This window comes from Scleropages formosus, chromosome 3 (genome assembly GCF_900964775.1).
Source record: "Scleropages formosus chromosome 3, fSclFor1.1, whole genome shotgun sequence".
Classification (NCBI taxonomy): domain Eukaryota; kingdom Metazoa; phylum Chordata; class Actinopteri; order Osteoglossiformes; family Osteoglossidae; genus Scleropages; species Scleropages formosus.
The window spans coordinates 8,461,103-8,472,990 of NC_041808.1; the positions used below are offsets into that span (position 1 = coordinate 8,461,103).

At 50.9% G+C, this 11,888-nt stretch overlaps 2 protein-coding genes across 2 annotated transcripts; one reads left to right on the plus strand and one right to left on the minus strand.

Annotated features, from left to right (window-relative positions):
* Positions 1 to 2,038: 2,038 nt before the first annotated feature.
* Positions 2,039 to 4,144, plus strand: LOC108923719 (lipocalin-like). Its single transcript, XM_018734668.2, has 6 exons — positions 2,039 to 2,168; positions 3,049 to 3,188; positions 3,307 to 3,386; positions 3,595 to 3,708; positions 3,791 to 3,892; positions 3,988 to 4,144. The coding sequence occupies exons 1-6, from the start codon at positions 2,073 to 2,075 to the stop codon at positions 4,005 to 4,007; spliced, it is 552 nt and encodes a 183-aa protein (XP_018590184.1). The 5' UTR covers positions 2,039 to 2,072; the 3' UTR covers positions 4,008 to 4,144.
* A 185-nt stretch (positions 4,145 to 4,329) lies between these two features.
* Positions 4,330 to 11,504, minus strand: LOC108923748 (zinc finger X-chromosomal protein-like). The gene is made up of 7 exons (XM_029250046.1): positions 10,959 to 11,504; positions 8,571 to 8,662; positions 8,102 to 8,434; positions 7,872 to 8,003; positions 7,216 to 7,377; positions 6,431 to 6,571; positions 4,330 to 6,342 (listed from the first exon to the last, which is right to left on the minus strand). Exons 2-7 carry the CDS (start codon positions 8,635 to 8,637, stop codon positions 5,135 to 5,137), a joined length of 2,043 nt encoding a protein of 680 aa, XP_029105879.1. The 5' UTR covers positions 8,638 to 8,662; positions 10,959 to 11,504; the 3' UTR covers positions 4,330 to 5,134.
* Between the last annotated feature and the right edge of the window lie 384 nt (positions 11,505 to 11,888).

Consider the following 11,888-nt stretch of genomic DNA (forward strand, 5'->3'; position numbering starts at 1 on the left):
AAAACTTTATTGATTCCAAAGGGATCGGCGCAAGGCGGCAGCTGCACACGTGACAAAGCGGTGACCGAAGACAGTGGAACAACACTGGAAAGGGTGAATGTCACACTCAGACAAGCATGGGAGTTTGCAGGTAAACAGTGAAATGCAGATGAACAAAATCAGCACTGGCAGCTCAACTGGACAATCGGGGATATTATGAGTGTCATTGAGTGTGCGAGAGGGGGGCGCAGGGGTGCAATGGCACAATGGGTTGGACCGGGTCCTGCTCTCCAGTGGGTCTGGGGTTCGAGTGCTGCTTGGGGTGCCTTGTGACAGACTGGTGTCCCATCCTGCGTGTGTCCCCTCTCCCTCCAGCCCTTGGCCGTGTTGCCGGGTTAGGCTCTGGCTCCCTGCAACCCTCCACAGGACAAGTGGTTTCAGATGATGTGTGTGTGTGTGTGTGTGTGTGTGGACTGTGTGACCCAGGGAAGTCTGGTTTTAGAGCTTTCAGCTTTCAGCTGTCTGCACAGACACACGCTCTCTCACTCTTATTGAAACAGAAATGCTTCGCTGCTTCGGGTCTGCGAGTGGTCGTGTTGCTTCAGAGTGACATCTGAGATGTGTGTGATTCTGGGACAGAGCGGTCTCTCGCACTACCATAGTCCACGGTGTGACCAGACCTTTACTCGCTCAAAGAAATCCACACTTTGCTCTTTGTAGAGGCAAATCTCCTCATGGGGTCCGGTCACCCTCGGCGGACGAGCCCCGTGACTCAGCTCGTTTCGCCTTTGGATGGGGCCCCTGCAGCCGCTCATCCGTGGTTGCCAGATGTGTCACGCCACCCCTCTCAGTTTCACCCTGGGACCTGCAGGGAATCAGGGACCAGCTCTTAGAGTGCCGCGAAAATGTCGACAGTAAAATCTCACAGCGTCCCGTTTCAGGATTCTACAATAGAGCTGTGTGATTCCACAGAAAAGTGGCCCACTTGTCTGTGAACCTGGTTAGTGTGTGGTGTTGAAGAAGGTGGCACAGGGCTGCTCACCTGTTGGGTAATGTGGATGAACGTGGGCTGGTACTCTCAACGGATGGCTAAAAGCGGGTGGTTTCAGTATAAATGTTTAGATGACGGTGGGCAGGGATCACCTGTCGGGTAATATGAAGGTGGACTGGACTAGTCCAAATGTATCGACGAAGGCGGACTCGATTGGACTAAATAAGTGGATGAAGGTGGGGCTCACCTGCTGGGTAATATGAATGTAGGTGGGGATCACCCATCAGATAATGTGAATGCAGGCTAGGGTCACCTGTCAGACAATATGATGGTAGGGAGGGCTCATCCAGTGGATAAATTTATACAGTTCAATTTATTTTTTCAGGGTGCTCTTCTAATGTGGGCGGGGCTTGCCTGTTGGGTAACGTGAAAGTGGGATGGGCTCGCCTGTTAGGTAAGGTGGGCTTGCTCGCCCCTCGGGTTGTGTAAGAGTGGGCAGGACCAGTGCGCCTGTTGGATGGAAGCTCAGGAGGAGTCTGCATATCCGAATTTGGAGCGCAGGGGCAGCACAGGGTCCTGTTGGCTCGCGGAACCGCATGCGCAGCTACTCGCACAACATGGAAATAAGGAACATTTATTTGAAGCACAACAGCCTTTTTTTCTCTGAAGGAAGTTACCCTTGAAATGACTTTTCCTGCCCAAAGCGCAGATGGCAGCGGGAGCGTAACCCTCCCTGAACGATCCCGAGCCACGTGGACTTGGCCCCAAAAGAAACCACATGGCACCGATGCTGTGGTCAGCGAGACACCACCGGGAGGTACAGTGATGACTGACGTTAAAGTGCCGTTCCTGGGATGAAGGTCTTCCTGACCTAGTCACCTGACAGGAGCACGGGGCTGGCGGGGGTCCCTGTAAAAACGCATCAAGTGATGTTCCTGTTTACTGCAGCTCGGTGTTGTGGAGCAGCTCTGATTGGAGAACCTGGGAGGGAGGGTACGTTGGGGGGAGCAGGGGGCGGGGCATCTTTATGTAATGCCACAATGTGGTGTATATATAGGGGTGCCGCTGACCGAGCAGCATCACATCATCTTCGGCTGTAGCGATGACGCCCAACGTCCTGAGGGTGCTGGCAGCGCTGCTCTGCCTCCTGCTTGTCCACGCAGAAGTCCAGCCTCAGAAGGACTTCGACCTGCAGGCGGTAAGTGAACAAAGAGAGTACGTTCAAGAGGACGTAGAGAAAAGGATATAAAATATATATTTTAAAATGTACAGTACAGTATTACAGCATGATATTTCTGTCGGCGCTGCAAAATGCTCATAATCCAAAGAGAATCCGGTTGTTTACAGATTAAATGATCACGCTCTTGATGTCCCAGAACTGTCCTCCGGGTCTCAGTGGGAGCTGGGTACCAGTCGTCATGGTCCCGCAGAATTTACTGATAAAATCCAAACCTGAAAAAATTCAGAGCACCAGCTTGAGTTAATAAATAAGTTTAACTCTCTCAGGGCCAAATTAATAGTGGCAGTTGGAAAAATAATGACCAGCTAATACTAATTTGCAACGTCTGCCTGGAAAGGGTTTAAATGCAACCATATGGATCCGCAGCTCAATACAACTGAGAGCAGAAGTCTGTTCATAACAATTTGTTTGCGGCTCCAAAGTCACTTTTAACACTAACGCGCAACAAAGGGTTAATACTGCCATCCCGTAATTTGTCAGCGCATCAGGTTCTGTTAAAAATCTCAATAGACACAAAAGTCTTGAGTGTTTTTAATTTTTTAATTGAGGCACATTAAGAAAAACTGACGTAAAAGAGCTGAAAATACGTGGTCTCCGGAAACTCCCATTCGATGCCGATTGTCGATCAATTCATCTCTAGAACACGTGCGGCGTCCCTCATCTCGTAATCGATCACTCAGGAACACGAGCCACGAGCTATAAACACTGTGGAAGTGAGTTGAATGAAGGTGGTCCCACACTCCTACCCTGTTTGGGTGCTTTTCACTGCCGTTTACCAGCTCAGAGAGTAAAGATGGGTTGGGGGCCTTTCTAAGAGCACTCGTGTGTGTCGTGCCAGATGGCAGGGAAGTGGTACCTGATCGGGTTTGCCACCAACGCCCCGTGGTTCGTCAGCAAAAAGGCCGAGATGAAGATGGGGACGGCCGTCCTGAAGCCAACTGCAGATGGCAACCTGGACATGTCCTACTCCAGCCTCAAGTGAGTGTGCATGACTAAGCGGACACTTTCCCAGAACTCCCTGACTGTATCGGAGGGCCATCGCTTCAGCCGCAGCAGACATGGTTTCTGCTTTACTGACGGTTGTGTCCCTACCCAGCTCAGACGGCTCCTGCTGGAGGATGTCCCACCTGGCCAAGAAGAGCGATATCCCCGGAAAATTCACGTTCCGCAGCCAGCGTGAGTCAGCCACATCTCTCTCTTGCTCACACACACACAGTCAGACACTTCTCCAGCACAGATAAAGCTCTAGAACATCTCCACAGCTGCCAGATTTAGCAGAACATCTGTGCAGAAATCTGTTATGCTTCACCAGTCACCACACACACACACACACACACCTTGGTCCTCGCTTGTGTATGCAGTGCTCTGATTGCACATCCCTCAGGTTGGGGCAATGACAACGACATGCGGGTGGTTGATGTGAAGTCTGATGAGTTCGCCCTGGTCCACACCATCAAGACCAAGGGCGGCGTCTCCACGGTGCTCAACAAGCTCTACGGTAAGAGGTGCTGCCGCCTCCTCCTCCTCCTCGTCGTCACCTCGAGCTGCCCGCTCAGCGTTCTCCTTCCGGCACCTTCCAGGTCGCACCACGGACGTGGGCCAGGACATCATGGACAAATTCCGCAAGTTGTCTGTAGAGACGGGCGTTTTGCCGGAGAACATCGTCATCCTGCCCAAGAACGGTAGGCCCAGCCCATCTCGCCACATCCATTACGGACACCGCGGCCCATGGGTGGCACAACACTCAACGCTCTTCTGTTTTTCTTACCCTCTCCAGGGGAATGCGCTTCCGCATAAACGCTTCCAGACGTGAATCACTGCGTCTATCTGCGGCCATCGACGTGCATCTTTCTAGCAAAGACAGTCCTGAAGCCTTCCACTGCTTTCATTTATCAGCAAAAATAAAAGTGTCACTTTCACACTCGAAAAGCCAACAGTTGGTTTCAATAGTTATATGACACACACATACACGTTTTACCTGTACAGACCAGCAGAGGATCTGCTCAAAGGTCCAATGACAGAAACACTTTTCACCTCCTTGACCAGAAAGCCGTGTTGACATGTTTCCGTCATCAAGATGCAGCGAAGTCCACACGTGACACAAACTCCTGCTCCCTGCGGAACCACAGGGGACTCTGGACAGCTGAACGTAGTAGTTAAAGGTCAATGAAATCCAAGAGGAAAATACTTTATTTCTTTTCCCTAACCAATCGACAGCTACCATGATTCCTTTAGGGTCCGTGTACAAAATAATTTATATATTACATAATTCTAGTTACACTGAACTATACAGCATGAATTTCAACAATGAAATATAGATTATCATTTTAAAAACATCAACCACAAAAAAAACCAGCGTTAACAGAATTTGGAGGTACAAGGAGACGTCCGGTTACCACCATTACCACAGTTTGAGGAGTGAATGACAACCGCCCTCAGCATCAATGTGCATTCACACACACACACACACACACACACACCGCCAACTTCACTGGTCTGTTTCAAGTGAGAACACCAAATTGGGAAGGAGCTCACACGCTCATGTACCATCACCTGTGGACCCTATGGGGTGCACCCCCATACTCCACGCACACACCCTTGCTTGTACCAAACACGTTTACTTCCACAGTAGAATTACAGTATTAGACTTGAACAGTTCCACATCTTTTCAGCAACTTGGAAAACAAAGCTCCCCCAGACACATATAACATACACACACACACACACAAAGTGTAATCAAGCTGCACTGAGCCCACCAACAGTCATATTGACTCCAACATCCACAACCTTTGTTGTGTTCCACTTCCTGCTGTCAGTCAGGGAACCAGTGCTATCAAGGGGGGGGGGGGGGCAGTTTGACAGGTCCACGTGGACAGCGTGTACGTGCGGGGGGGGGGCAGGGTGCCTCGGGTCCCTGGGGGCTGTCACTCATCCTGCACCTGATCCTTGTGGTGCCGCATGATGTGTTGGTTCTTCTCGGACGGCCGCCTGAAGCCCTTGCTGCAGAATTGGCAGCGGTGCGGATAGTCCTTCGTGTGGATGGAGATGACGTGGCGTTTGAAGCCCGAGGCGTCGCCCGTGCTGTACGTGCAATACTGGCACTGGTAGACGCGCCGTTGGCGCTGCGTCTTGGCACCTGCCCGTTTGGGCCCCGCCCCTCCCGTGGTCCGCTTGCCCTGCTTGTCGGGAAGTGCTTGCTGCTCCTTGGTGTGCACTGAAAGGATGTGGCGGCTCAGTACGAACGGGTCACCTATCTTGAAGCTGCAGTGGCGGCACTGGTGCAGCTTGTTGGCGCGGTGCGCGGCCGTATGCTTCTTCAGCTCGTACGGCCGGTGGAAGCCCTTGCCGCAGGTGGCGCACTTGTGCGGGTATTCCTTGGTGTGCACCGAGATGATGTGGCGCTTCAGGTCGCTCGAGTTGGAGCTCTTGTGCTCGCAGTGGGCGCACTGGTGGCACCGGGAATCGTCATGCGTGAGCATGTGCTGCGCCAGCTCGTCCTTGTCGTCGAAGCTCTCCGGGCAGAGTTCGCAACTCAAACGCGCCTCCTTGCTGTGCTTCGTCTTCACGTGCGTCTTTAAGTTGGACGAGTCGGCCGACTTGTATTCGCAGTAGGGGCACCCGTACGGTTTCTCGCCCGTGTGCGTGCGCGTGTGCTTCTTCAGCTCGGATGGGTGCCGGAAGCCCTTGCCACATTCCACGCAGATGTGGGGGAAGTTCTTGCTGTGAACGGCCAGCAGGTGCCGGTTCAGCAGGCCCTGCTCAGCTGTCTCGTACTCGCAGAATTTGCACTTGTGCGTCTTGGTATCGGGTGCCGAGCCCTGGCTCTTGCCGTCCTGATGCTGCAGCCTGTGGGCATAGAGCGCCGCCTGCTGGTGGAACTCCTCGCCACAGTGCTCGCACTCGAGCAGCGCCGCCTTGCTGCTTAGCGCATGTACCTCCATGTGGTTGTGAAGGCTCGCCTTCTTGTTGGTGGTGAAGTCGCAGTCCGTGCACTGGTACTTCTTCCTACTCAGCACGTCCTGATGGTGGTTCCGGGTGTGCCGCTTCAGGAAGCCGCGCGACTTGAACTTCTTGCCGCAGAGCACACAGGGATAGACGGTGAGCGGCTGGCCGCCGGGCCCGATGATGATCGCTGAGAAGAGACTCCACGTCAGACAGACGCACAAAGACACACTGAGCCGTGCAACACTGTGGGATCATGAAGCTGCACTGCTCCTCACCTGTCTGCACCTGCCAGGGTTCGATCCGTCTCCTGCTTTTGCTCTGCTGTCGAGCAGCTTTGTCACCAGATGACTCGTCCACATGCAGCACAGCGCTGGCCGCTCCATTTCGGTTCTCGCGGGCCTGGGACCCATCTGCTTCTGAAGAATGGCACACAGGCAACTTAACACCGCTGTGGGCTACACACACGCGCGCAGTCTTACACCACACATTTACGCAGACAAAAGTTCACAAACTCTGTGCTTCTGAAAACCAAACGCAGCTATTGCAGTCACTGCAGCTACAGGTGACCATACCAGTTATTGACTGAAGGGCCAATTACTTTTTTAAACACCAATGGGTATTTCATTAACCTGTACGCCAAAGAAATAACCTAAAAATTATAGTGGAGTCGGGGGCATGGTGGCACAGTGGGTTGGACCGGGTCCTGCTCTCCAGTGGGTCTGGGGTTCGAGTCCCGCTTGGGATGCCTTGCGACGGACTGGCATCCCATCCTAGGGTGTGTCCCTTCCCCCTCCGGCCTTATGCCCTGTGTTGCTGGGTTAGGCTCTGGCTCCCCGCGACCCCGTATGGGACAAGCGGTTCAGAAAATGTGTGTGTGTGTGTGTGTGTGTGTGTGTGTGTGTGTGTGATAGTGGAGTCAATTTTTCTCTCTCAGTCTCCTAATACAACTGACAAAAGATTGATCAAAATTCATTTCAAAAAGATACAAGAACAACTGGAGAGATACAAATATTTTTCATAGTTCTATGCATGTGTGTGTGTGTGTGTCAGTAGTACGTACCATAGGCAGCAGCCCACGCCATGGGCATGAGGTTCTTAGTGAGGGCAGGACTGTTGATGGTGGGGTTGCTGAGGGTGGGGTTTTCATATAGTCGCTCATGAGCTGCTGCTTCCTCCCCTTCCACCACCACCTCCATGTACACCTCATCTGCTACCTTTGTCGCTGAACAAAAAACCAGAAAAAGTCTAGTCATACACCAGGACAGTTTCCTCGATAAGACCTTAGGAGTAGAACAGCACATCCGAGAGTTCTACACCGCAATTACACACATCTTCAAAATACATTTGCTCCAAAGATGTCCCCACTCCAGTTACGAGAGTTTGTCCTTGTTACGAGTTTAATTTAATATCCCTACTTCTGCTAGTCCTTTCTTTACATTTACAAAGCCCAAATCTGGATTGTGTGTTCCTCCTGTGAGCTGAGCAGTGCAAGACACCTAAATTTACATGAATTCCTTTTGTTGTAGAGATTATTTATTAGTATTTAGTTTATACCTTTGTTCAAGGTGATAGTGGTACATATACTATAATAAACTCCCTATGATCACAGTCACCAATTCAGCTGAAACACATCTTTGGACTGTGAGAAGAAACCCAAGTAAACACAGAGAGAACATGCAAACCATCCACAATGAGTGGAGGGGTGTAGTTCCTTACCCGAATCCTCATCCCCAGCATCGGCCTTGAAAATGTACACCTTAATGACCTCCTGCCCATTTTCATCTTTCCTCTGGTCTTCCAAGGCGACCTCATTCCCACCTCCATCCACAATCCTCTCTGCTTCATCCACTACATGACACAGGGGCAGAGACAGTCCACTCACTCACTGGAGACAGCAATAAAGGAGGAGCAGCAAGGAATGAGTGGGAGGAGCAGAGGGGACCTACAGGAAATCATCAGGTAGTCCTCACAAGTGTCCTGATCAGGGCCAGGCTCCAGCTTTGCCTGGCCAGGGTCCACTGCTACCAACATCTCCTCGGGGGCTACATCCACCTGCAGCCCCTCCTCCGGCTCCTCCAGCGACATCACACAAGTCTCCACAGCAACATCATCCTCCTCCTCCGTACACTGCACATACTCAGCCACCACATCCTCAACAGCGTCCTGGATCACCAGCTGCTCCGAGGCAAAGTCATGGACTTCATCGCCCTCGGCCTCCGATGGGAACAAGGTCTCCTGTAACTGCACCACGATCTCAGCTCCATGCAGCTCAGCCTCATCTGGCAAGGAGACAGGCAGACACAACCACGAGTCACGGCAGACCGCAGCGCGCTACAGATGCAACAGGGAAGTGTGTCATTAGGCAGCCCAAGGGGGTCGACCCCGGCACTGACAAGCCGACATGCGGGCAATTACCAGATCCATGGAATATGATCTTTGGCTCTTGTGATTGGAGAGCAAGTCCTGTCACACCTTCATCCATTACACCCCGTCGATCTCAGCGCAGGCTGCGGTTCAAATGTCACACCAGAGGGTGTCAGGGTCATTATAGGTACATGTCAAACGCGTGTTGACAAGCAAATACAAATTCATTAGAATAAATGCGAATGCATTACATTTGTTTCACATGAGCATGTATAACTGGGTGAACACTATTTAAGGTAAACTATGCGTAAGAGTTGAAAACTGTCAAAAACAAGAGAGCACTGTATGAAAAAATCTAACGAAAAGCAATGGGAAGTTAACATTTCTACATCTCAATACGTCATAACTACTTAAAGTAAAAATCGCAACATTATGAATGACTGATAACTAAATGGTGAACGACAACTGACGACTTCAAGCAGTACCTAACTGTACCTTACTGGGTAACCTACTGCCATCCTGTAGGGTATGTGGTTATATCTGTCAGAATTTTGAGCAGCGTGTTACGAACAGGAACAGCGTGAGCTCAATGGGGCCAAAGCAGCGAACCCTGCTGCCCACAATCCGGACGGTCATGTGTTACACTGTAACCTAGGATACAGACACCAATGTTACATCGTAGCCCAGGATACAGATAGCCACACGTTACACTGTAACCCGGGATACAAAAAGTAACGTAACGCTGTAACCCAGGATACAGGCAGCCACGTTGCACCGGAACTCCGTGAAGAGGGATGTTAACTCTCCTCCACAAGGCTAAACATCAATACATTTTTAATGACAGCAACAATGCAGCAATAATCCCTAATACGGGCGGCACGGTGGCACAGCAAGTAGCGCTGCTGTCTCACAGCACCTGGGTGGTGCAAGAGGACGTGGGTTTGATCCCCGCTCAGTCTATGTTGAGTTTGCATGGTCCCCCCGTGTCTGTGTGGGTTTCCTCTGGATGCTCTGGTTTCCTCCCACAGTCAAAAGACATGCTGTTCAGGTTCCCCATGGTGTGTTCCACTGATGTACGGATGAGTGACCCAGTGTAAGTAGTGTATCTAGCAGTGTAAGTCACCACGGTGAATAAGATGTGTGGGCTGATGGCACGCACTACATGGTATCCATTGAAAGTCGCTTTGGAGAAAAGCATCTGCTAAATAAATAAATGTAAATATGCTATGTGTTGCACCAAAGGGTTTATATGATTGGTACAATGCCACTAAGAGTTTTATTTCAGAAGTTTGCCGAGTCCCTGTTTTGCAGTGATTCGATAAGCGTTAACAGTAATTTCCAGGGCAGTTTTATACTGATGGCAGTAGTCTTACTAGAAGACTTTTACCTGAATGTTTTACTTTTGCAGTGTTACAGTTTTAATGCTTTATATTTCCTGCTCTGCAGGATTGCTCTGAAGTATTAAATCTTACATATTCTGAAAAAAACTGCAATTATACGGTGAAACACTGATGGTTTGTGAAGTTTTGAATTGAAGGGGTATTTGCATCTAAGTTGTGTTTTCATATCTTTGGGTTTTTAATGAAATGTTCAAAAAGGAGTATAAAACCTTACATGAAATATTCAGCCCTCAATCAACGACGTCCATCATTTTCCATTAAAAATTTCAAACTTCTATGCTTTATGGTTTTGCTTCATGGTAATGTAAGGTGAGCGAAAATGTAGACTTTATTAACAAAAGGGAAAGAGATTAACCTTGTAATCTGCACACCAAATGTTACACTTTAACCCGGCGACACTGACAGACTGACTGCGGAGATGCTGCATCATCACTGATGTTGTTGTGGTTACACTGTAACCTGGTACTAGTCTGGTATTGAACACTAAACAGCAGGTTTTAGCGTCCGTGACGCCAGAATACCATGAAACACCAGTGTCAGTGGGTTACCACGGTAAAGTACTGTATCTGCGTTATAATCAGGGCACATGATCCCGCTACGATTAGTCAGTAGTGTAAAACCGAAGTGTTTGTATTAATACCCGGGTATCGGGTAGTATTCCTTTGTCAGTCTGTCACCATGGTACAATGTGACATGTCCGTGTGTTCAGGTGCAACTCGCCAATGGCGGTGCGCCCCCCCCTCCTGCCGCGCGCCTTTCTCCACCGACATTCGGGCGCACGAGCGCCATCTTGTCCCGGCGCGCCGCGCGCTCGCTCCGCGCGAGCCGTCACAGCTAGCCGGGTCTCTGCGTCGCGCTTCCCGAAAGCCTCCGCGATGCGGCCTCACTGCGACCTCATGTAAGCCCGACCGCGGACCCCGGACCCCGGACCCCGGCCCCTTGTTCCCGCCGTGTGCACGGAGAGTCGCTGCGGGGGGTGGGGGCATGATTCAGGCGACGTACTGCCACGAGCGCACGTTTCCCCCGAACTGCATCTTACCTGAGAGATGCGACGCGGCCTCCGTCCGGCCCTGCGGTCCCCAAGCTGGAGCACCGCTCACGCGCGGTTTGAGGCGGCGGGGCGGGCCGCGCAGCGCGGGAGGGGAGAAAGGGAGGGGCCGAGGCGCGAGCTCCGGCGGACGAGAGCGCGCGGCGGCTCCCTTAGCTCGGTCCCGCCGTCAGCAGCCACGTCACGGCCGCCGCGCGCCAGGAAAGCGCGCAGACTGAGCTGCTGGGGGACTGAAAGAGCACAAAAGCGCACGGAAGTAGAGAAAGCAGGAAGAAAGACAAGAGCGCTCGTTCGCTACTGCGAATCAGTAGCGCGAGAGGAAGCGAGCGGCTGCAGCGGCTGGAGCACGTCAACGGGAATAAAGCGCATCACAGCAGCACTAAGGCTCTCCGCTGTAATGACAGTGAAAGTAAACTGCGAACGGGAATGTAGCGGCTCGAATACTTCCCTCACCGTAGAAAACGCGAAAATGTTGAGGTGCTAGTAATGTTATTGCATGTCAAATATTAATATTTGGAAACTAATAAATCTAACGGGCCCATGCGTGCTTGTTCTGCCTTTTCCTTTCTGTCACAAAATGTAATTTAAAGTATGATACTGAAATACCATAGCGCACAAAAGAGGCCAAAGTCATGTAAAATACCACAGTAAAGTGGTGCAGTGGTCGGAATTTAAATCATGCGAAGACCAGCAGAATGAGACCTGCACAGAGCAGCTGGTTGAGAACAATGTTTCCAAAGACCCTTGTAACATTTTGTAAGCAGTTTTAAAACACATTTAGCAACAAAAAAAAAAAATCTGTAATTGCTTGTTACTGTGCTAGAAAATATTCTGGTATGTAAATACAGAAGTAAAGAAAATTAGGCAGGTGCAATAGCAGTGGGTGTGGAGGAAGTGCAAGACTGACTGAAGAAGCAGGTC

Excerpts from the sequence above, each read along its gene's own strand:
- LOC108923719 (XM_018734668.2), top strand. The coding sequence starts at position 2,073 with ATGACGCCCAACGTCCTGAGGGTGCTGGCAGCGCTGCTCTGCCTCCTG. Across the intron at positions 3,189-3,306 it reads ATGTCCTACTCCAGCCTCAA|CTCAGACGGCTCCTGCTGGA; the intron begins GTGAGTGTGCAT and ends GTCCCTACCCAG. Across the intron at positions 3,893-3,987 it reads CGTCATCCTGCCCAAGAACG|GGGAATGCGCTTCCGCATAA; the intron begins GTAGGCCCAGCC and ends TACCCTCTCCAG.
- LOC108923748 (XM_029250046.1), bottom strand. The coding sequence starts at position 8,637 with ATGGATGAAGGTGTGACAGGACTTGCTCTCCAATCACAAGAGCCAAAG. Across the intron at positions 8,435-8,570 it reads GATCATATTCCATGGATCTG|ATGAGGCTGAGCTGCATGGA; the intron begins GTAATTGCCCGC and ends TCTCCTTGCCAG. Across the intron at positions 6,343-6,430 it reads ACCCTGGCAGGTGCAGACAG|CGATCATCATCGGGCCCGGC; the intron begins GTGAGGAGCAGT and ends GTCTCTTCTCAG.